The sequence below is a fragment of the Amblyomma mixtum genome, chromosome 8, assembly GCF_055824585.1.
Source record: "Amblyomma mixtum isolate Tamu chromosome 8, ASM5582458v1, whole genome shotgun sequence".
Taxonomy (NCBI): Eukaryota; Metazoa; Arthropoda; class Arachnida; order Ixodida; family Ixodidae; genus Amblyomma; species Amblyomma mixtum.
The window spans coordinates 143,795,631-143,820,113 of record NC_143019.1 but is presented as its reverse complement, the minus strand read 5'-3'; the positions used below and the strand labels follow the sequence as shown (position 1 = coordinate 143,820,113).

The following is a 24,483-nucleotide window of genomic DNA, read 5'->3' as shown; positions in this document are numbered from 1 at the left end:
TTGCATTCATTTTTACCTAGGTTCGCCAACTTGGAAGCATCGTCTCCGGGCCGATCGTTCACGTTTGACCCGAGCAGTGCGGACTTTGTCGGCAGCCTCCTGTCACCTGCCGCCACCTGGGAAGACATCCGCTGGCTGAGACGCATTTCAGGGCTGCCCATTGTCGTAAAAGGTGTCTTGACGGGTAGGTGTTTTCTTTAGGGGGCTGCTGTCGTTGCTGTGGTCACACTGGGTGTATTCATTTGCGCACGTCAGTGCACTTAGGATAGATTTTTTCGGTAGTTTATTTCTGTCGCTCCCTAGAAATCATTTAGATGACGACTAAAAAAATGAACAGGAAACTCTTTGTGAAAACTGTGCTACAGACCTTCGGGGCCATGCAAACTTACGGGTATTCATGGTCTCTTGCTTTGTTCAAGTTCTAATTCAAGTTCAACTTTATTTCCTTTTAACAAGAAAAGGAGGACTAAAAGCTGTGGAAACAGCTATGACGGGGTCCTGGCCCCCTTACAGTGTTGCCACAGCAGCATATAGGAGATAAAGTCGGTTTTCATGTTCGTCGACTAAATCCGTCTATACATGGCTAAAACTTCGTTAAAACATTAAGTTGGGCTAGTTGGTGCTTGAAGGAATCATATTCTTAGCGGTAAGAAATAGACACAACACCAAGAGACACACACACAGGACACAGCGGATGTCCTGTGTGTGTGTCTCTTGGTGTTGTGTCTATTTCTTACCGCTAAGAATATCATTCGTTCAAACATGGCTAAAACATAAAAAGAAATAGCACCCAAAGAAGCAATAAGGAGTTGAAATACGAAAAGGAAACAGTTTCAAGTTCGATACATGTCCTGTCCCTACTGTCTTTTCCTAACCGTGTTCGCGCTGCTGAAATCGTATGGATACATGTTCGTAGACTAAATCCGTGTATACATGGCCAAAACATAAGAAAAACAATAGTACCCAAACAAGCAATAAGGAGTCGAAATACAAAACAAAACAGTTTCAAGTTCAATACAACTATTTCGTACAGAAGAGGCTGATTTCACTGTTTGACACGCAAGCTGGATCAAATCCGACAGTATGCAACCTGTTCAACAAGTTCGGTATTGTGTCGCGTAGTGACTGTATATATGAGTAGGTGCGAGGCTTTGTCAGTGTTAATACTGCTAAGCGTCGAGGCAAGGTCTTTGTGGAATACCGGAAATGCTTTATTCGTGGGCATAATTTGCCATATAATGCTCTTGGTCGTCTTCTCAAGGAATGAACGCTTCCCTGTTGCAGCCGAAGCGGCGCTGAAAGCTTTCGAGTTCGGTGCGGCAGCTGTCCTCGTCTCCAACCACGGTGGTCGTCAACTGGACGATGATCCGGCGTCGGTACGCATAATCTCTTTCGAAATACGTGCTTTTTGTCATAAGGGCCAAAATAGCAGCACAACTTCCGTGATGTAGGCGCTGAATATTCCAAAAAGAAAAATAAAATATCGTAAAAGATCCGCAGGCTAATTTCGTTATCGTAAAACACCGGCAAGCAGGATCATGCCAGCAACCGAAGTAATGTTCAACATACTCACAAGAGAGCATCAGTTCAGAATTGGTAACAAGGTGCAGGATGCCCTAAGTGAATACGTCTATAGGTGGCGACCGTTGATCATGATCCCGAGTGAGAAGTAACTAGGAGCGTAAGAATAGGGTGTAGCGCACACAGTAGATTCTCTTGGATCTACTGTGTGCAGTTTAGAAATATCTCTCAAGAGAAAAGTATACAACAGCTGTATCATACCGGTACTCACGTATCGGGCAGAAACGCGGAGGTTAACGAAAAGGGTTCAGCCTATGTTAAAAAAAAAAACGCAGGGAGAATGATAGGTGTAACGTTAACAGGCCGGAAGAGGACAGAGTGGGTGAGGTATCAAACACGAGTTAATGGCATCCTAGTCGAAATGAAGAGGAAGAAATGGGCTTGGGTAGGGAATGCAATGCGAAGGCAAGATAACCGCTGCTCCTTGAAGGTAACGGAGACGATTCCAATATAAGGCAAGCGTAGCAGGGGGCGGCAGAAAGTTGGGTGGGCGGTTTAGATTAAGAAGATTGCAGGGATATCATGGCCGCAGCTGGCGAAGGACAGGGTTAATTGGAGAGACGAGGGAGTGGCCTTTGCCCTGCAGTGGGTGTAGTCAGGCTGATGATGATGATTATGTTGATGATTTAGTAAGCTCGCATGAGGTTGGGAATTTTTAGGCTGAATGCATTCTCAATATCGGAACAAGTTCTGCTTCCAAATGATAAGCATGTTATTTTACTGAATTACAGGATATAGGGAACTTTAGTGTGCTAGCCTCTGATATAATGACCGTTTGGCTGGTAACCAATTCAAAGAATCCACCGATGATTTTCTGAGTGTTTTATCGATTTATGACGCACTGAATGCTGCATGGCCCAGGCAGGAGCGGAGTAAAATGCGAAATATCAGAAGACTAGCTGCCATTCCGAAATGGAAGTGAAACAAAAAGACGAGTAGCAGAAACTCAGTGGCAATGAAACACACGCAATAGTAGGCATGGACATTCATAAAATCAACAGATTGTACGCAGCAAGCTGGAAAGCTGTCTCGATCAGTGATTGAGGAAGAAAAATGAATTCGTCTCAGCAAAGCAGGGGGAAGAGAAACGGAGTGACAGCGTCGGTTTCTAGGTATTTATTTATTTCGTTACTATCAGGGCCGTTGAGGCGTTACAGATAGGAGTGGTAAGTATACTTATACAAATAAAATACAATAAGGAGAGTAGTTAACATAGGTGATGAAGAAGAGCAGATCTAAAAACTTCTGGTTCAGAGATGGAGACGATGCTGGCGGGCAGGTGGTTCCAGTCTGAGCTGGTCTTGGGCAGGAAAGAATAAAAATACTGGTTAGTTCTGCAACTTGGAACACTCACTTTGAGTCGGTGATCAATGTGAGATGATACATAACTTGGAACAGCGAAAAGACTTTGTTTTAGCGATTGATTTGTGTAATATATTTTTTGGAAAGTGAAAAGTCTAGAAAGATGACGCCGGAGTGAAAGACCTGTAAGGTCTAGAGTTCTCTTCATGAGTGTGATGTGTGACAAGAGTGAGAGTTCTCTTCATGAGGTACTGCACTATGAGGACGATAAAGAATTTACTGACGGGTAGGGTAAAAAGAAACATACAAAATTAAATCGCAGAACATTGCATCAATACTGTAGCATTCGGACTAAATTCTATTACATCAGTGATGGGCTTAATCGATTTTAATAATGGCTCAAAAAAAGACAAGAGTAAGAAGGCACTTATACGTGAGGTTTACTCGCCCAAACCTTTATCTCAAAAGCCACTCCAGTTGTTTTCATGTGCCTTCTTTATTCCTCTTTCTGTTGGGCCAGTTTTATAATCAGTTTCAGCTATCAATCAACAAACCGAAACCAAAGCACACTGGAACGGGCACCGTTCGGCTGTACTTCGGAAAAGATGACACAAGCATCTTTTAGTTGGATTTGTTCAAACGCGTTCAAGTTACTGATAGTACGAGGGTCGCAGACAGCGCATGCGTATTTTAGTTTAGGTCTTATAAGGGCTTTGTACGTTGTTTTTTTTTTAACCTGGACTGGTGTATATCTTATCTTTTGGCGCAATAACCAGGAAGCTTTTTGTTGCAAAAGAACAAGTCTAAGAAAAGTGACTGCTTCAGGTCAAATTGCTTGTTAGTGTCACGCCGAGATTTCCTCGCATTCTGTCACATCGAAATATTTATATTCGTTTGCTTCAGTGATTTGTTCTGAACCGATAAAATTAAAATTTAAGTAAGTTTTCTTGCGACAAGAAATAAGACTTTCATCCAAGCGTTTACGTTCATACCACAAGAATTACTCTAAATCAGAACATTGGTAAGGGCCGCGTTAAGTACTGCCTGATGACAAGGTGACTAGATTTGATTGAAGAGAATACAATCACCGCATACAAGTGAATCTGTACACATCAAGAATGTCTTTCTAATATATCAGAAACAGCATACTGGCCTGAGGGACATCAAATGTGACAAGCGAGCACATTAAGCTTTCCCTTAATAGTTGCGTATTGGTCACGCTGTTTCAAATACGCTTACACTCACAACAAGAAAATGAGACAGTTCTGTCTTATAATTTGTGGTTTTGCAGTTAATGAGTTATGAGGCACATGTTCGACGCCTTGTTAAACATGACGCCGGCACTACCTACGTTCGAAGAAAAAAAGTGATATAAAGTGACTGAGTAAGAGTCGAAAATTGTTTCCTAACGCCATGCAGGTATTGTGAAAAATGCTACATTGCTGAAGAAATTAAGAAATGCAGTTAGGCACGATAAAATGCAGTTAGGCACGATATTGCCCATGTACTTACAAAAAATAATCTAGATATGCCGCGGCAGTCGGGCACAACATGTGAATCACCTTTCATCGATCAGGGCGATACACGAACCGTCTTCCGGTCTTCGTGTATGGATGCAGATCTGATGGAAGCTTGAAATATAAAAAAGAAGCGAAGCGCTCAAGTTATGTGCTTGGTATCCCATGAGGTCTCGGCAAGACTGAGCTTATAACCTAAGCAGCATATTAAGAACTCCGTCATGTGAGTTCGAAGGAGTAACATTGGGGAAACGCGATGGAAATTTTGGAAGTGAAGGCCGAGAAAGCGGGCAGAAAACACAAAGCAAATGCTGATGAAAGTGGTGTAATAACCTTGGAGTTAGTTATTACTGCACCGCCATGAGATATTTGTTGCATAAGCCTTTTGCTTCTTTTGCAACAAACACAATCAGAAATTCTCGAATAAATTCGAGCGATTCTTACTGAAGGCTTCTTACGTGACTGCATCCTTGGCGTTGATTTTCTCCGGGAGTATGAAGAATACCATGGATCAGTAAACAATTATATCGAAAGATTAAACAGAAGATTGCATGTATCAACGCTTTCTCTCAATGCGTGATCCTGAACTCTTGAAGGGCCTCAAGAAGTTGCGAAGAACTTCCGCATGCAAGAAACAGCTACTTTGCCAACTTACTTGCCAAATCATCAAATAACACTGCGTCTGTGTGGAAACAATTCAACTCGCTATTCGGGTGATCAGATGATAACACCGCAGTTGGATACATTGTAATTAATAATGTGAAACTGAAAGAGAAAAAGTTGGCAGATGCGTTTAATGATCATTTCGTGAGTATAATCTCTCCACCACCAGCTGAAGTTGTTGAAGTTGATGATGCTGAAGTTGTTTGGACTGCTATGCAGTTAAATAACTCTGCATCCCGCGATTTTGATGCCGTAGAGACACGTCCTATAAAATATGTTGTGGATGTTATCGAAGTGCCACGCAAATATCTTGTTCATTTCTGCCTTAGAAATGAGTGCTTCTCTGAGGCTTTGAACATAGCTAAGTGTGTGTTCTCGATAGGAAAGGAGATGGAAATAATCTAAATAACTACCCCGCAATATCTAATTGGCAATATTTTCTAAAATACTTGAAAAATTTTACTTTCGCGCTCAGTACGGTGCACAGATAACTACAACTTGATAACAAATTCCCAGTATGGCTTCTGGAAACAACGTTCCCCTGAACTTGCCTGCTTGGTCAGAAAGAGTTTGTCCTTAAGGGAATTGAACAATACTAGTGTGCACTTGAAAGTTTTGTTGATTTCAGCAAAGCGTTCGACTTTTTCAACCGCAGATTATTTTTACAAAAGCCAAGTATTTATGTGGTAGGCGACACCGCTTATGATGCTATTCAGTCGTACCTAGGCTATCGCAAGCTATAGATAACTTTAAATTATTTCTCATCCTGAACTAAACCCAATCTCTTGGGAGTACCTATTTAGGCCCATATATAAATGATATTCTGAACCTGGATACATCCCTAAAATTTGTCATCTACGTAGATGATACCAGTGTTTGTTTAGTCGTTTGTTAGAACAAGGTACTGTGCCGGCGGGCAAATGATACATTAAAGAAACTGCAAGGCGGGGCTTCTAGCAAAGCGATAGTCATTAATGCTGAAAAAACTGAGGCTGTAATTTTTCGACCGAGAGGGAAGCAAGTGTGCCTTACTTATGCTTTAACCTTAAATAATATGCCCATAGTCAACACATTTGGTCAACACTGTTCCCACTTCGAGTTATTGATCAATTTGCTCTCGCCCTACCATAAGCTTGCCGTCCCGGTTAGCTCAATTGGTAGAGCGACTGCTCCGGTGAAGCGGTGGTCCCGGGTTCGAACCCCGGACCAGGACGAATTTTTCTTTAACTACGAAGTTTCTCAGGAAGCTGTATAGCTTTCCTTTGTAGCCGTTGGCTGCGCTCGGGTGGACGTCAATGAGTAATTACGCCCTTATTAAGAAATAGTCAATACTTTCAAAACTCTAGGCCTATATTATCAGGAAAATGTGCAAAGGCCCGTCGACCATGTCGTAGGTAAATCGCCAAGTGTAATACGCATACTGTATAGCAATAGGAAGTTACTACCTATAAACGCTAGACTTCTATCATTAATTTTTTCTTCCTCATATACAGTACTGTCTTTTGGTGTGGGGTACGACGACGGCATAAAAATATGTCCAAACAAATAAAACTCCAAAATAGGCAAACTAAAGTTATCTCTCACAATTTTTCAACTCACAGCCAGGGTTTTTGTTGAAAAAGTTTGATTTAATACCGTTATCCGACCTATAAAAATATCCCTTGCGCAAAACATTCAAAATCCAACAAAAGCAAGAAATAAACTTGCTAACACGCACAGCATGTTTAAGACCTGAGTCATTATTCCTCACCGCGGCGTCCCGAAGTCTGGTCTGTTCCTCTTCACGGACCAATTACGGCGTTCAAATGCTTTGTACAGCTGTTCTGAATATGTTGAGTCCTTTCCGGAATGAGGGAATCAACATAGAGGATATGTCAGTGAGCACGCTGAACCGATTGTTTTTGTCATGTTTTTCTCCGCATCTGTAAAATTATGGATGTGCTCTAATGGGACTAAAGTGCTGTTGCATCATTCCTGTGTTTTTTTCTCTTGCAATTAAATGTATACATTTGCTGTTAACTGTGTTTTTGATTTATTGTAGCATTTTGTTGTGTAGACTGTAGTTAAATCATGCATTTATCGTTTGTTTTTAGTTGACATCATATGCGCATCTGCAGCTGATGGTCTGCTTGTGTACAGGGGTTGGGAGCCGAGTCAAGCCGCATAATAGCAGGCTTTTTGTCCCATCTCCTCATATATCTGTGGCACATGAAAATAACTGAAAACCGAACAAATATTTGAAGTGCATCATCGATACAGTTTTCGCTGGACTTAAATGGCAAACTTGTTTGGTTTATCTCGATGACGCCGTCATTTTGTCTGAAAGCCTTGCCGAACGTCTTGAGCGCCGGCGCACAGTATTAGATGCCCTCAGGTCGCCAAGTCTAAGAAGTGACACTTTAGTTAGAAAGAGTGTAAGTTTCTAGGTCACTTCTGAGTGCCGATGGCGTTAGGCCGGAGCCCGAGAAAACTGCTACGCTCGCGGATTTTCCCGTTCCTACAGCCAAAAAAGTGTGCAGCGCTTCCTGTGTCTGGGCGCATGCTACCGCAGCTTCATCGCCGACTTCTGCAAGATTGCCGCATCCCTGCAGCACCTCACCCGCGACGATCCACAGTTCTTGTGGGCTGCTCAGCAACAAGATTCTTTTGCAGAGCTGCACACACGGCTGCAAACAAGCAGTGTTCTTGCGCACTTTGATGAGACACCGAAGTCCACACCGACGTCAGCAACATCGGCCTCGGTGCTGCACTCGTCCGACACCGAGGTGGCGTGGAAAGTGTCATCACGCATGCAAGCCGCACGCTCTCTCGCACTGAAGAAAGTCTTCTACTACGGAAAACGAATGCCTCGCGGTTGTGTGTGCAACCATGAAATTTCGTCCTTGCCTCTACGGCCGACCTTTCAAAATGGTTACGGACCATCATTGTTTGTGCTGGCTGGCCAATGTTCGCGACCCATCGGGGCGTCCAGCCCGGAATATGCCACCTGGAATTCGACTACACCACGGTGTATAAATCTGGGCAGACGCACGAAGACGCTGACGCACTCTCGCGCGCACCCGTCGTGTTAGCGGATGGGAGCATGGAAGACTAGAGTAGTTTTCTTGGCGTTGTCAGCGACTTAAGGCCGAGCCACTAGGCAGCGTTTCTTCGGCGTCGCGTAGCGTCACGGCTGGTGGCGTCGCCGGAGGCGAAATTCCGACCACAACAGTAGCCGAGACGCTGACGCGACGCCGAAGAAAGGCTGCCTTGTGGTTTGGACTTTAGATTTAATGACCCGAGCTGACCCAGACCTGTGCCCTGCAATTGATTACCTGGAGGGCCGAGCTGCTGACGTACCTCAAGTCAACTCAAGTCAACTTTATTCCAGACATGTAAAGAAAATCACATGGCTGAGGAGGAGGGAAAAAAAGCCGCAATATTGTGGCTTGACAACGTTCCCTTCCCCCAAACTACATCGGCGGCAGGGATAATGAAAGCGTGTAAAGCATACATACAAACATACAAAGCACTTAGTTCGCAATTTGAACATAACAAAAAATAAATCGAAAAAATAAGAATGTACGGTTTATCCGCAACCAGAAAAGCAATGAACATAATATATCTTACATGACATACAAAAAGAAAAGGCATTTGAAAGCAAACACATTCCAACACAAAGAGAAATCAAGGCATCGCAACGGCAAGGCTAGCAAATATTATAAAAATAAAGTTTTCATCTGTTGGTTCGAAGGTAAACGAACGGAAGAGCTGGGTAGGTGAAATTGATTAAGCAAAGTAGGTAAGGCGTAATTTAGTGTCTGAAATCCGTAATTAGTGCGAGGACGTGGAACATACCAAACTTCATGATGGCGAGTTAGATGGGAGTGTGTATTTTCGTGTAAATTGATAGTTTCTTCTAAGAACGGCATTCGACGTTCGGACAAGGATTTGTGCAGTTGGAGGAGGCGAAAATCATAAAACGAGGAAACTTTAATTATATTATATTTGGAGTATAAAGGCCCAGAAGACGAAAAAGAAGGCACATTTGCTATTGCTTTCAGCGCGGTTTTTTGTACCGTTAACAGCTTGTTTCTATTGGTGGCTGTAGTGCTGCCCCAGATTAAGTTACAATATCTTATATTGGATTCGAACAGTGCGATATACAAAAGAAGCTTGGTTCTCTCAGGTAGCATATATTGCAGTTTTCTAAGAATTCCGACTGTACGAGACAACTTGGTCTGTAGATGCTCAATATGAGCATCCCACAGCATGTATTCATTAAAGTAAACACCCAGGGATTTGACAACCTTAGTTATTTCTATGTCATTCGCTCCCAATCTCAGAGGATTTTCTATGTTATAATTCGTGTTTTTGGCTCTGAAAAATACAGCTTTTGTTTTACTTGAGTTAACTAAGAGAGAATTTTTGATAGACCACAGATGCAGTTTATCCAAGACTTCATTTCCTTTTGCCACTAAGCCAGTTACGTCTGAGCCAGTTAAAAAGAAAGTGGTGTCGTCTGCATACATTACATATTCAACTTCTTTATCTATATTTATTAGATCGTTAATATATATATTGAATAGCAGCGGACCCAGTAAGCTTCCCTGGGGAACTCCATGTTTAAGAGGCCTGTAAGCAGAGTGAAAATTATCAACAGTGACAAACTGTTCGCGGTTAGTGAGGTAATTGGAAATTAAATTAAGCATCTTATCCCTAATACCGTATGCAGAAAGTTTTAAGAGTAGGGTAGTATGATTTATTCTGTCAAAGGCTTTTGAGAAGTCTACAAATATTCCTAAAGTGATCATTTTGTTCTCGATGTTCGTGAGAATGAATTCTTTTTGTCGGAGCAGTGCCAGTTCCGTAGATGAGTGCTGCCAAAATCCGAACTGTTTCAATGTAATGACATTATATTTTTGAAGGAAATCAGACAGGCGTACAAAAATTATTCGCTCTAAGCCCTTGGAAAATATTGGCAAAATAGATATAGGCCTGTAATTATTGAGAACACCTTTAGAACCGCCCTTGTGTAAGACAATCACTTTTGCCTTTTTCATTTCAAAAGGAAATACACCTGTATCTAGAGCTAAGTTATAAATGTGAGCTAAAATTGGACAAATAATTTCTATAACATGCATAACTGGTTGCATTTTAATTCCAAATGGGTCTTCACATTTACTAACTTTCATACGCCTGAAGGCTGCCAGTACCTCCGTGTCATCACACGAAGTAAGGAATAGAGTATTAGACTTATAATTGTCTATGTAATCAATAGCACTAGGATCATGTCCAGAATCTACAAGCGAAACGAAGTAGTCATTGAATTTGTCAGCTAGGTCTTTACCGGTAAATATTTCGTTATCAATAATTAAACTGCTAGACACATTAGACTGCTCCTTACACAACAGTGTGTTTAGTCTTTTCCAAACGATCTTTTGATGTTTGATGCCATAAAATAGGTTGATGTGATAGTCATTTTTCGCTTTCTTTAGGACAGCGTTTAGTTTATTCCGATGCCGTTTGAAGACTAAGAAGTCATCTGAGTCGCGACTTTTAAGGAATTTCTGATACAGTTTGTTTTTCTTTGAAATCATTTTAAGAATATGGGCCGTGACCCAGGGCTTGCGAGCCTTTTTAGCTGCTTTAACCGTCTTGTATGGAAAACATTCTCTATAAATTAAAATGAACTGTTCTAAGAAAAAATGGAATGCTTCATCAGCATTTTTATATTTCAGTACAGGCCCCCAGTCAAACTTGATAACAGCACTTCTGAAAGTATCTAACGTGTCACAATTAATATGCTGCATTTTCTTTTGTATTTTCATGTTAGGGTTAGTATGTGTGACATCATAAGTACAAATTGCGTAAACTGGAAGATGGTCACTGAGGGAACTGTCAATGACTCCTGCCGATATAAGTACAGTCGACTTGCTGGCAATTAACAGGTCAAGCATTGTTGCTGACGAGGGAGTTACGCGTGTGGGCAGTTTAATGACATTTTGAAGGAAATAAGATTCCAGAAGAAGCAACATACGAGTTCGTCGGGGAGAATTTTCGTCTATATTAATGTTGAAATCCCCGCCTACAAAAATAGTGTAACCACAAGCATGTGCAAATTCAAAGACATTCTCCATATATTCAAAAAAGTCATCGATATTGCCATCTGGAGGACGATAAACAACAACAAATAGAATTCTGCCAGTGCGCACAGAAAGGATTTCGTAATGAGCTGTTGACGCAGTTATTTCATCTTCCTTCTCACAGTGCATGCTATCTAACACTAGCAAGCAAACGCCACCGCCCCGTCTACCAACTCGATTCAGGTGAAAGGTATGATAACCGCTAAAGGAAAAACCTTCATGATCGTTAAGCCACGTCTCTGTGATCATAACTGCTGTGTAATTGAATTGAAATTCGTTTAGAAACTCAAGTAAAATTTCTTCTTTACCTCTTGCCGATTGCAAGTTAATATGGAAAAGTGACAATGCTGATTCTTTTACAACAGTCGCATTGAGGTCACTTGGTTTGGAGTAGCTGTTCATGATGGTTAACAGTTTTTGTATTTAAAAGAAAAACACTACAAACAAGTGCTCTCACGAGACGAGCTTTGCCAGGTCATCCTCCACACGAACAACATGTGCCGATTCTCCATTAGTTCTTCGGACTAGAACTTTACCGTTGGTGTGCCAAGCGTATTCAAAGCCATTCTCTTTAGCCCATTTCCTGGCAACAAGGAGAAGCGACCTATTTCGCTGAGTAAGGTTCTCAGTGACAGATACCTTGGATTGCGAATCTCTCAGTTTCTTGCATTTCTGTAGCCAGTTTTCTTTCTGTTGCAGCTGAGAAAAACGAATGATTATCCCAGGAACCTTATCTGGTCTCGATGGCAGTCTGTGCAAGGCCTCTACTTCATGCAGATTCAGATTTGGAAGGTCTACTGTGCTATCAACTTCATTGATTTTCGAGAGCAAGTCTTCATTATCAGAGAACGGTACGCCATGAACAACCAAGTTGTGGCGTCTGCTTCGCCATTCTAAATCATTTACTTCCAGTTTCAGCTGCTGAACCTCGACATTATCATCACGGGCCTCCACAGCTTCAACTCGCTTTCTGAGTTCCTTCAGCTCTGCATCATGTCGAGCTACTGCCTGCAGTACTTCATCGTATTTGTCTGACATTAGTGTGATAGCTCTCTCGATATCAACCTTTTCAGGGAGATTTTCTAGTTTTTCTAGTTTAGCATAGATTGCCGTCAAAATCTGGTGAGTGTCCATAGGTTGCTTATCTTTCCTGCTACCCGCTCCCCTAAGTCGAGATGAATAGCAGTTAGCGCACGACCATGTCTGAAAGAATGTTTCCGCTTTGTTTTTAGCCGCCGCATCTGTCACCCCAAAACACCTGCCTAGATGATACGAACCGGCACATACCGAGCACTGCATAAAACGACCTTGAGCTGAGAGCACTTTTGAGCATGCTGCACAGGCGTTGTCAGAGCCAGACATGGTGAAATACAGGAGCAGTTCAAACACAACATATAACCACAAAGAACGCTGAGTGTTGCACGCTCGGCAGCGGCGGGAGCAGAATAAAGTGAACAGGTGAAGTAAAAGAAAAGACTAACCTGCAATAGACGACAGAACAGTCTTTAGCACATCCGCTCCATGTCACCGCCGCTGCCGATGTGAGTAAAGTGGTCGTGTCGGCCAAAGCGCGATAAGTTGAAGAAAACAGCAGCGTAGTGGCGCCAGTGGTCGTGGCCTGCTTGTATCGCTTCTCGTCCCGTGCACCTCGAAGATAGGCTGCAGCGCTCGGTGTCCCGTTAGAAACAGAGCTGCCGAAGATCCTTTCCGGCTTTTGGCAAAGGTGAAGCGATGGGAACTGCAATAGACGACAGAACAGTCTTTAGCACATCCGCTCCATGTCACCGCCGCTCCATGTCACCTCAGCAGTGTTTTAGGAACCTGCCTGTTTCTGCCTTCAAACTAAACTCCAGCACTGTTGACGGTGCGCACCTCGTCCTGTGGGCTGACCACTGCGCCGACATTCTTTTTGCTTGCCACGATGAGCCCACCTCCGGTCACTTCGACTTTGCACGAAAACTTGCTTGCGTGATGCTCAGACGATATTGTATGCGATGTTTCCATGCTGCACTGGTGATCACCGGCAAACGCCAGACGCCGAGCAGTTTGCTCAGCGCGCCGAGGAAGCACGTCATCTTGCCCGTATTCACTTTTAACAGACCACTGATGAGCGGCTCTACAAACTCCGTATCTACATTTCACATCCTATCCCGGTGACCAAGTTTTGGTGTGGACTCCGGACCACCGCCCAGGCTTGTTTGGAAAACTGATATGCCGCTACTTTGGACGTTACAAAATTTTGCACCGCGTCACGGAAGCTACCTACTAAGTTCTTCCAGACGGGACTGTGCAGCCTCATCGTTGCCCAGCCCTGTCTGAGGTCGTGCACGTTGTCTGGATGAAGCCGTACGCTCTCCGTCCACGTAGTCGTCCCGTGGGACTCCTTCGCCCGCCTCCCTTCTCCTGTCTATACTTTTGGTGATATTTTTGCTTCCATTCAATCGCTCGTGCTCCAGCCCCGCTTTTATTTTTTTTCTTGAGGGGGGGGGGGGGGGCTGGGATTAATGCCACCTGGTGCTCTCAGCTGGTGCATGAAGGTGACAACGTTGAAGTGCCTTGCGCTCGCTGACTGCCGAATACTGTCTGTCTGCGAACTACCGCCCTGTCTTCCGTGACAATATAAATCGAGCCAATAACTGCTTAAAAAAGTGGAAAGCGAACAAAAGCATACGATCCCATATTTGCAGCTCAGGATCATACCCTCTTGATGGAATTAATAGTTTTCGAGGAAAGAACGGATTCACAAAACGGAAAATAAATTTTGTGCACCGCATTTGCTTATTAAAATGCGCATGCAAGCGTTCAGGCCTCTGCTTTTCCATCCACTTTCTCCCCTTACCTTCCCCAGGTTGGATCAAATCCATGAATATTCTATAACGCACCTGCTCTTGCAGATCGACGTCCTGCCCGAGGTAGTCGCCGCCGTAGGAAGCCGCATGGAGGTGTACCTGGACAGCGGGGTGCGCTCAGGGGCTGACGCCGCCAAAGCCCTGAGCTTGGGCGCCCGCGCGGTCTTCGTCGGCAGGCCGGCGATCTGGGGGCTCGCCTACAACGTATGTCTCACACGTTGTCGCATTTCATGTTCCGCACTTGCAATGACTTATATACTCCGAAATATGTGCACATGACTACTAAGTGCGTTTAGCCGTGCTGCCCATGCTCATTTTTCGTCTCCTCTTAACATGTCTCTGTCGTAACTACGAAACGCCCGCAAATGCTGCCATGGGAATACAACGAAGTAGCCCTGTCTCAAGCTGTACTTAGCTGTACTTGTGCTATGCTGCAAGCATCTTGACAAGAAGGCCAATATACAAAGTGCTCTCTGCTACAATTTTATGGTTTCCTTCATGCGTGTATCCCCAAAGTTGACACGTGCAACCTTGGCGAATGTCCCTGGTTGGCTTCTAGGGCCCACTCAGAATTTATCAGCAAACAATGCGTGATCAAAATAAAATCTATCTATAATTATCGAATAGAATTAAGACCGAAGCCCCGAGTCGTTTGTAATGTATTTACTGGCATGGACGAGTTAATATTTTATTGAGCATGAAGAGCACAGGAAACAAGAAACGGGCCTGCAGAAGCCTGCACTGGCTTAAGGGCCTTGTCCCGATAAATTCAACGGACAGACGCGCAATGTCAGCGTAAAATATGAATATCATATCAATACAATATATCAAAACAATACTAACAGGAAATGAATAATGAACCAGGTGTTACCGGTAGATAAAGTAACATCGACAAGAAATGTAAATAAACAGCAAAGAACCAACGTCAAATCAACGGAAATTCAACTCTGCGTACTTGAGAACCAATACTTTCCAGAAAACCTAGTGAAAGGAACCGTATTACAGTGACGAAACCATGATTTTTAACGCCTTTTTTGATGTCGCGGAAATCACTTAATCTGTCAGAGCATGAAAAACTCGGATGACATAAACAGAGAGCCTAGCTTATCCATATCTTGTTGAGGAGAGCGGCACCTCAAAACGACCGCTACTACGTAGGCTTCGGGAGGCTGTATGACATACTTCGATATTGCTATCCCAGAAATGCCTTACCACCATAGTCTGCACAAAGAGTGCCCGAAAGCATGGAAGACCAGTGACTTTGAAAATATTATCGGCTGCAGAAAAGGGGGCGCTATCTGCAACATATCTTATTATGATTTTTAGTAAAGAGTCAACTCTGTTTTGCCATCTCACTGAGCAAAAAGGGAAAACAGTAATCACGTGTCAAGTAGTGCTGTACGCCAGGGTACGCGGATTAGTTTTTTTTTCATGTGAAATGGATTTTATATGAAAAAACAACCACGCTGCGCTCCGAAGCCTACCACAGACGTGTGGTAGCTGGCTTCGGCAAGACATATCACTGTCGAAGGAAACTCACTCCCAAGTATTTCGCCTGCACGCACCGCCAGAGAAAAAGAGTTGTGAACATATAGAAAAACAGGCGCATATATCGCTGTTAGTTTTAGTGGGGTTTTGCAGCGAACTAGCTTTGTTTTTACCGGGTTATCCTCCTAACACTTTTTAGTGAACCAAGTAACTGTTCTGTGTATTTTATTCTTGTGCTATCTTTGTTTTGTATATGTCATAACATTTATGATAATAATAATAGTGTTTATTTGCACCCATATGCAGCTTGGATGAGAGAGAAGAGCAGAAAAAGCTGTCGTGATGACAGTCATTGTTATAGTTTTGGCGCCTGCGACTCTGTCAAGCTGTCGTGATGACAGCTTCACGAAGTCGCACGCGCCAAACCTATAACAATGACAGCTTCACAATTGCAGTGCAAAAGAATTACTGCCACAAAAACCACAGTTAAGTTAACATGAATTTGCAGCAAACAACACGAAGTTCTGCAAAAGCGCAGCAAGAATAACCAGAACTTCAGCACAACACTAGTTCTGATATCTATATTGTGCGGATGAAGTTAAACGCACACACACACAAAGTATGGAAGAAGTGTAGCTTGTTTGGCCAGTTTGTGCATGCTAAGTAGAAAACCAGCGGAAAGGACGCATTCACAATCAGGAGAAGTACAGAGGACAACGCTGGAAGCACATGAAACACGCACATGTAAGCACATCATCATCATCATCATTTATTAACCCTTAAGGGTCCCGTTAGGGACATTACATAAGGGGGGGAGGTGGTACAGGGGTGTTCAACAGTCATACATGAATATATAAATATAGAAGGAATATGGAAATACAGAAAAATATAGAAAATATAAAATATACAATAGAAAAAAAAGTAGAACAAGACAAAAAAAAGACAGAAGTAACAAATTCAAATAATCACGTCATGACAGAGTGTAGCAGAAATATAAACAGAAACAAATTACAACTTTGGAAGTAGAACAGGCTGGTCAGTTTGCAGGGCTTGGAAGCTGGCATAGGGTGCAGGAAAAAATTATTTGTCGTTGAGATGGTCGATTAGGAGCTGTCTGAATCTGAAAGGGTTAGTCTCAATGCAATGTGTTCGGGGAGGTTATTCCAGCTTTCTATCGCACTGGGAAGGAAAGATTTATTGAAATAATTGGTGGAGCCGTGCAAACGCTGTATGCTTAAGGAGTTAAATAAACGACGAGATGATCGTAGCGGAGCTCGTAGAAGGTTTTCTCGAAGTGCTGGAAAGTTAAAGTACAGTTTGTGGAAAAGACAAAGAATTGAAGTTTTCCTGCGAAAGGCTAATGACTTGATGCCGAGAGATGATTTCAACGCTGTGATGCTGAGCTGAGATTTATACTGTGAGGTGATGAAGCGTGCTGCCCGATTCTGGATGGCTTCGAGTGAATCTATTAAGTAGGCTTGGTGAGGATTCCATATTGTTGAGGCGTATTCTAGTTTAGTTCGGATGTACGTTTCATATGCTAGTTGTCTGGAGGCTGCGGTGGACATGGAAAGTGATCGCCTGATGAATCCGAGTGATCTGGAGGCACTAGCACATAGTTTCGTGATGTTATTAGCCCAGGTTAGGTTGGTTGTTATCTCGATGCCGAGGTACCGGTATGAATTAGTTTGAGACAGAGCTATGGAGTTCAGGGAGTACGAAAAATGAAGAATCGAACGTTTACGTGAGATGTGCATGAACTTACATTTAGAAACGTTGAGCTGCATTAGCCAGTCGAAACACCACTTCTGAATTCGGCTTAGGTCATCCTGTAATAATTCCTGATCACTGCTATTGTTGATGCGGCGATAAATGACGCAGTCGTCCGCAAAGAGACGGACAGATGATAAAATACCAGATGGCAAATCGTTGATGAAGATTAAAAAGAGTAATGGAGCAAGAACCGATCCTTGGGGAACCCCGGAGATTACTCTAGTAGTTTGAGATGCATGACTGGCGATGACGGTGAATTGCAAGCGGTCGGTTAAGAAACACCCGCTTGACCCGCTTGTCGGATAAGACAAGCGGGTCAAGTGACAGAGCTGAGAGTTTGGAAAAGAGACGCTGGTGAGGGACGCGATCGAATGCCTTGGCGAAATCTAAATGAATTATATCGGTTTGGAAGGCAGAGTCTAGATTTAAGTGGAGATCAGTTGTAAGTTCGAACAGCTGAGTTTTGCACGAAAAACCTGCCCTGAAACCATGCTGATTGGGAAAGAAGAAAGGGTTGTGGTCAAGGTGAGATGCGATGTGCGAGTACGAGGGGGTACCCAAAAGAAACCGGACTAAATTTTTTGGTCGGCAAAGCTTCTGTGGTACCGCGTTTTGCCACTAGGAGCGCATAGAACGAACATTCCAGAGTCAGTAAGCCGAGTGCCGTCGTTGAAGGAGGTCAGACTAGCTTAGGCAGAGTTTTAGAGTGACGACTGTTTTGTGTGAATGTCGTTTTTGCAATGGCTGATTTTCGTGAACAGCGTGCGCCGGTGAAATTCTGATTTTTGCTCGAAAAAAGTTGAATGGAAACTCTTGAAATATTAAGAAAGACGTACAAGGACGATGCTATGGGGACAACTCAAGTGTTCCTGAATCGAATCCTGAATCAAAGCAACAATCATACCAATGCAAAACTTCAAATTCACCTCGCCTCAAGAAATCTCGTCAGGTGAAACCAAACGTCAAAACAATGCTGATTTGTTTTTTCGACGTGAGGGAGTCGTCCATTGAGAATTTGTTCCGCAGGGTCAGACAGTTAGCCAGGCTTTCTACTTGGATGTTTTGAAAATATTGGGCAACAGTGTGCGGTGGAAGCGGCCAGATTTGTGGCGGTCGGGTGACTGGTTTTTCCATCATGGCAATGCCCCTGCTCACACAGCCCTGTTTCTACGACAATTTTGGACCAAAAATGGCATGACCCCTATTCCTCAACCCTCATACTCTCCTTACCTTGCCCCGTGCTACTTTCTTTGTTTCCTAGAATGAAAAAATAGGTGAATGGAAAGCGTTTCGCTGATGTTGCTGAGGTGAAGAAAAAAACGACGAAGGCACTGTAAAGCATCACAAAAGATGAATTTAAACAATGGTTTGAAAAATGGAATGAAAGATTCGACAAGCGTATCATTGCAAGTGGGGAATACTTTGAAGGAGATTTAAGGTCTGTGCTTAAAATGTGAACAAATAAGTTCAAACAAAAATAAGTCCGGTTTCTTTTGGGTACCCCCTCGTATATTATATGTTCGAAAAGTTTACAAGAGATACATGTCAGTGAAATTGGTCGATAATTTGAGGGGTCGGAGCGATCTGCAGCTTTGAAGACTGGGACAACTTTGCTTAATTTCCAGTCGTCTGGAATCTGACTAGTGTTAAGAGACTGGGCAAAAATGAGTTGCAAGATTTGGCTCGTGAAATATTTAGTTGCTTTAAAAATCTTAGCAGGGAGGTTGTCTGGTCCAGGGGAAGTGGATATCTTTAGATTGAAATATACCTGCGCTTAAAAGACACGGACTGAAAGAAAGAGACACACACACAATGCGCTGGACTTACAACTGAATTTTTATTCGGGAAACGCTGCTCTTTATGCACACCAGCAGCTGATAAAAATGGAAGATGGTAACACCCGGATGATAAAAATTGACAACTGTCTCGTCACATGTCCAATCCTACCTTCCCTTTTGTAAAAATGCCCTTTCCTTTGATAGTAGTGAAAGGGACGTGCTACTCACACATGCCACCCCACTGTCCGCTATGCTCATGGCTTCAATTATTTCACGCGCCGTTTGGTCACGGTTCCTGCTTACTATCTTCGTCTCGTTATATGAAGGTACACATTTACACTCTTGACAATGAACAACCAAATTCCCATCGCCCTTCCGTTCCATGTTCTTCCGATGTTCACGGAGCCGCTCGTTCAAACATCGCCCCGTTTGGCCTACATATGCTTTGCCACATGTAAGCGGCAACCTGTACACCACACCTTCTGCGCTCGGAAATTGGAACATCGGAGCCGTCTCGTGCCTTCAGGGAAATATTGTGCGAACTGTTTTTATTGGGCGTGAGCAAGTTCCAAAACTTCTTGGGGTTTACCCGCATTATCTCTATGAGATCGTGACAGTAAAATGTTCGTTTTGAAGTTCGTAATAACTGCGTGTATTCGTGCAAACTTGCAAAGTATTTGTCCCACTTTCTAGCACATCCTGATTTTTTTGCGTTACGCAATAGGCGTTTTTTCTTTCGCGACAACTTCCTCAGCGCATTTGAGTACCATGGTATATTGGCATCCCCTCGAATGCAGATGAGCGGGACGTAAGCTTCTATAAGCGACAACATTTTATCTTTAAAAAGACACCAGTTGTTATTCACGGATCTGCTATGTATTGAAATTTGAAACGTATCAAGAAATTCTTTAAGGTGGGAGTTAATGCTTGGGAAATCGGCCTTAGAATAATCACGGATGTATTTAACAGACGGTTGGCGTATAGGAATTTCAATTGACAGGTTGAAAGTTATGATACAGTGATAACTTAGACCACTAGTACACGAAAGCGATTGAACTAATTCTGGATTGGATACAAGGACGAGGTCTAGTATGTTTGAGCCTCGAGTTGGTGAACACACTGTTTGGGTAAGGTTAAACGTAAGGACCAGATCTAAGAAATATTTTGATGGACGAGATGACGCAGTCAAGTTATCCCAATCGATGTCTGGGAAATTGAAGTCGCCGCAGAGTATGAAGTTGGCATGAGAGAATCGAGACTGCAAGTCTTCAAGAACAGAGTGAAGGTCGCTAATGAAAGAAGGATCCGTGTCGGGGGCTCGATAGCATCCAATTAGAATGTTGGTGCAAGAGGGAAAATTAAATTTGATGCACAGTATTTCGCTATGGCAATTGATATCAACTGGGGTAGAAGAAAGGCTTGTTTTCACCAGAGCAAGAATGCCGCCTCCCCGACGACCAACTCTGTCTCGCCGGTAGGAGTGAAAATATTGATTGTCGTGCAAAAGTTCGATATCATCTATATCGGATGTTAGCCAGGATTCAGTGAATAATGCGATGTCAGAGCTGTGGTCGTCGAGAAGCGCCTCAACAGATTCTTTTTTGGGCAGGTAACTCCGAATATTTGTCAACAAAAGCGAAACATTATTGTAGTTATTGATTGAGCAACTGCGCTGTGAAGGATTGGAATGAGGCGATTGTGGGGGTCTCGGTGTTTTCAGTAATCGCTATGGTTTTAGTTCGACAACAGAATCCGTATCTGCATTATAAGTGAAAACCTTTTTGCCAATCAGCAGCTTGTCAAAACGAATCTTGAAAGAGGCGTTGTTCTGTTGACCATAAGTGAAAAGTTTCTTTCTAGCCACGCGTACCTTGGCTGAATAATCCTCACGGATAGAAAACGATGTATCCTTCAGCTTCGGACCAGCAAGCAATATCCCTGATTTGTCTTTGAAATGCGTTAGCTTTACAATGATTGGGCGGTTTTTGTCTACCTCGAATCGACCCAATCGATGCGCACGTTCGATCTGATGACTTTCAATTGAAATGTCAAGCTTCTCCGAGCAAAAAGAAACAACGCGTTCTTCAGATTGTGCCCAAGCTTCACCGAGTTCGTCTGTAATTCCAAAGAACAACAAGTTCGAGCGGCGTAAGCGATTTTCGGCGTCATCGTACATGGTCGTCAGCAGTTTGACGTCAGAAGAAAGTTTAGTCAAGTCCGGGGTAGCTTTAGATGCGGCATCATTTTCAGGGTTCTTTTCAACAATTTTTTCAAGTACTTCGACGCGTGATGAAAGTCGGCGCACAGAGTCTTCAATGGTTGTTTGTGTCGACCTGATCAAGGCGAGCTCTGAAAGTATAGTGTTCTGGCTAGATTCTATGCGTAATATGGCCTGTGAGATAGATTCGGGGGTCGGAGGGGCATCGTTTTCGGTAGGGCCTGGGTTTAGTTCGATATCTCCAGATAAAATGAGCAAAAGAGAAGCAAAATGGGCGTTAAGACAAAAGCAGGAGGCAATACATAACAATCTATGGCAAAAGACAATGGCGTCTTTGGGGCACGACACCGCTAGCAGGAAGCGATCACTAGTGCGAAAACATGTGGCACAGGGTAGGTAACTAACCTGCAGTAGAAGGAAAGGCGTCTGCATGACCGGTTGATACGCGGTGTCGTGCTCCAAATGGCTCCAGCGGCGCAGCGGCTTTTGTAGTCGGGGAACTCCCGCGCTGGTACTGGCACCACGTTGCCAGATGATGATCCTGTTCACCGCCGGAAGCAACGGATGTAGGTGAAGTTCGTCGTCTGCGTGGTAGCTCGTAGTCTCAACTGGCAGCCAGGCTTCTTCGGCGCCGCGCACAGCCGAGGGCCGCAAACGGAAAACGTTGAAAGGTGTGGTGGGGATTGTCCAGGATAAGATAGCCTGCAGTAGAAGGAAAGGCGTCTGCATGACCGGTTGATATGCGGTGTCGAGCCCATGGAAGCACAACTGAGATATTCTTTACTTGGTGGATCGCCAACTACAGAACAGGGCGCTCATGCGCCAGAGCAGCAAGAACAGAATTGATTAAGCTACGGAAGATTGCGCTTGGCAACCTATGTCCCATTCATGAAACTGTACTCTTTTGCAGTGAACCTGACAGAACTGTCTCTGACGCATTAAGTTCCTAACTGCTTGATTTTGAAGGCTTCTAAGATTTCTCGTTATATCTGCGTTTCACTGCGGCCATTGATTCTGACATTAAGGAACAGGGGGGTGCAGTCTTTGCAATGGTTGCAATGTCTTGGCAGATTTGCTTTGTTTCCGTGTTTGTTTATCGCTACGATCCTTACTGAAGACATTTGTTGCGTTCGTCTAACATCTTGTTCTTCAACAGGGCAAGGAAGGAGTTGATAAGGTGTTAGACATATTCAGGAGCGAACTGAACCGGACAATCCAACTGCTTGGTAAGTCACCCAATTTGAGGGGTGCTAACTTTCGTAAACAAGTCCTGCTTATTAGCAGGCCGTTGATTTGGAACTTACATGGTTTCATCGCACTCATAGCTTACGTCCTAACTTATAGTTTCCGTTGCCGTAAGTCACATCAGAATACCATGCACGTAACTTTCTTGGCTTTTTGCTTAAGTCTACACACCTAAACACTGAGAAATTCAGTCATCTAGGCCAACGCAATTAAGACATGTCAGAGAGGTGGCTTCGAGAAGTAGTAGCAACACTCGATAGTTTTCCTTATGTCTGCAGTACTACGGCACTGAAGACGGGATCAGATGCTGGTTTGGTTTGGTTTGGTTTATTGGGGTTTAAAGTCCCAAAGCGACTGAGGCTTGAGAGACGCCGTAGTGAAGGCCTCCGGAAATTTCGACCACCTGGGGTTCTTTAACGTGCGCTCATATCGCGCAGCACGCGGGCCTCTAGAATTTCGCCTTCATCGAAATTCAGCCGCCGCGGCCGGGATCGAACCCGCGTCTTTCAGGTCAGCAGCCGAGCGCCGTAACCGCTGAGCCACCGCGGCGGGGCGGGGATCAGATGCTTTAAGGCCCCTGAGCCAAAGACATCCACACTCAAGATGTTTTTCCCGCGAGCAGAAGCATTTAGGCGTGCGAATAGGTGATGTATGAAAATAACAGTACATTACATTGTAATGGCTAATTTTTATAAGGAAATGCTAAAAGAGGGCACTGCTTTTCAATTATCGAGCTTCTATCCACACTATATTAAATATAAAATTCTTATCTCTTCTTTCTACGATAATTGAAGAAAACGAAATAAGAGTTGGAGGTTTTTGAATGGTTTAGAAAATATGTTTGGCAGGAGCGACAACGAAATTGCATGGAGCGAGCCGGACCGGAAATCGGAGAACCCAGTTACTTGTGCCCCGCATTGTCTACGTGGATCGTGTAGCGTTCATTTCAGCAATGGCAAAGTAAGCCGAGCAGATGTCCGAAATATATTCGCTAGAAATAAAAGTACTATTTTGCTATAGTGACCTGGCTTGTACAGTGGAAATAGAACCAAACAGCCAATAAGAAGAACAAGCAAAATTAAAAAAATATATATAATCGACAAAATTATGGCATCCTCACTCAAGGCGGTCGTCAGTTGTTACTATGAGGAATTTATCTATTTCTCATTTGGTTTTCTCGTTAGTTGATTTTTATTTTTCATTTTTTTCAACGAACCTTGACTTCATCTTACAGGTTGCCCCGATTCCAATGATTTGAGCTTGCAATATGTCGCACGCGAGGGGCACTATTCACAGCCACGGGGCAGCGCTTGGAGACCGAGAGATCCCCTGGTGGACTGGATCGAAACTCAAGTTGGAGTGTGAGACTGAGGAAGAGAAGACCAAGACTGAAGACCCTCTATACAACCTCTAATTTTTGTCAAAGAATAGCGGATGCAGTTTTCATTTGTTTAGTATTTTCCTTTGTGCCTGATGCAGTAATAAACGCCGATTATAACTAGCATTTTACACGCCTGTAATTACATGCAATACTAATTGCGTAACTCCTGCAGTTTTAAAGGTGCACTGAAGAGTAATCTGAACTCGTCTTTTTGCCGCGGGAACCCGACCTACACGTTCTGAGCATTCTTAGGAACTTCGATTTATGGCCCTGTGTGGCCAATTTCCCTAATTAAATCGAATAACGTCCGGCTCCAGCCTTTTTTATCGAATTCTCCCCCGTACGGTGGGCGGAGTCGACAAACGCGTGGAATGCCTTTCAGCCAGCTCCGTTGAGGCTTTGCTTTCACTTCATTTTGTTTTTTAGGTTTCTGTGAATAAATAGTTTCATTCGCAGATAATATAGCCGAAAAATAAGCCCGCGGAAATAAAAATACTCGCAGACTATTTGCTTCTACGGACTACTACGTATTACTCCGCCGATGGCAGAGCGGCAAGCCGCCA

General features: G+C 43.6%; 1 protein-coding gene across 1 annotated transcript in view; it reads left to right on the top strand.

Moving 5' to 3' along the window:
* The window catches only part of LOC149334686 (2-Hydroxyacid oxidase 1-like), a 95,462-nt gene extending 71,419 nt beyond the window's left edge, over positions 1 to 24,043 (top strand). The window contains exons 4-8 of the mRNA XM_089555293.1: positions 21 to 184; positions 1,285 to 1,376; positions 14,083 to 14,241; positions 22,451 to 22,520; positions 23,774 to 24,043. Of these exons, the coding sequence (XP_089411419.1) occupies positions 21 to 184; positions 1,285 to 1,376; positions 14,083 to 14,241; positions 22,451 to 22,520; positions 23,774 to 23,904 (616 nt within the window). The 3' untranslated portion in view covers positions 23,905 to 24,043. The remainder of the gene's footprint in view (positions 1 to 20; positions 185 to 1,284; positions 1,377 to 14,082; positions 14,242 to 22,450; positions 22,521 to 23,773) is intronic.
* The last annotated feature ends 440 nt before the right edge of the window (positions 24,044 to 24,483 follow it).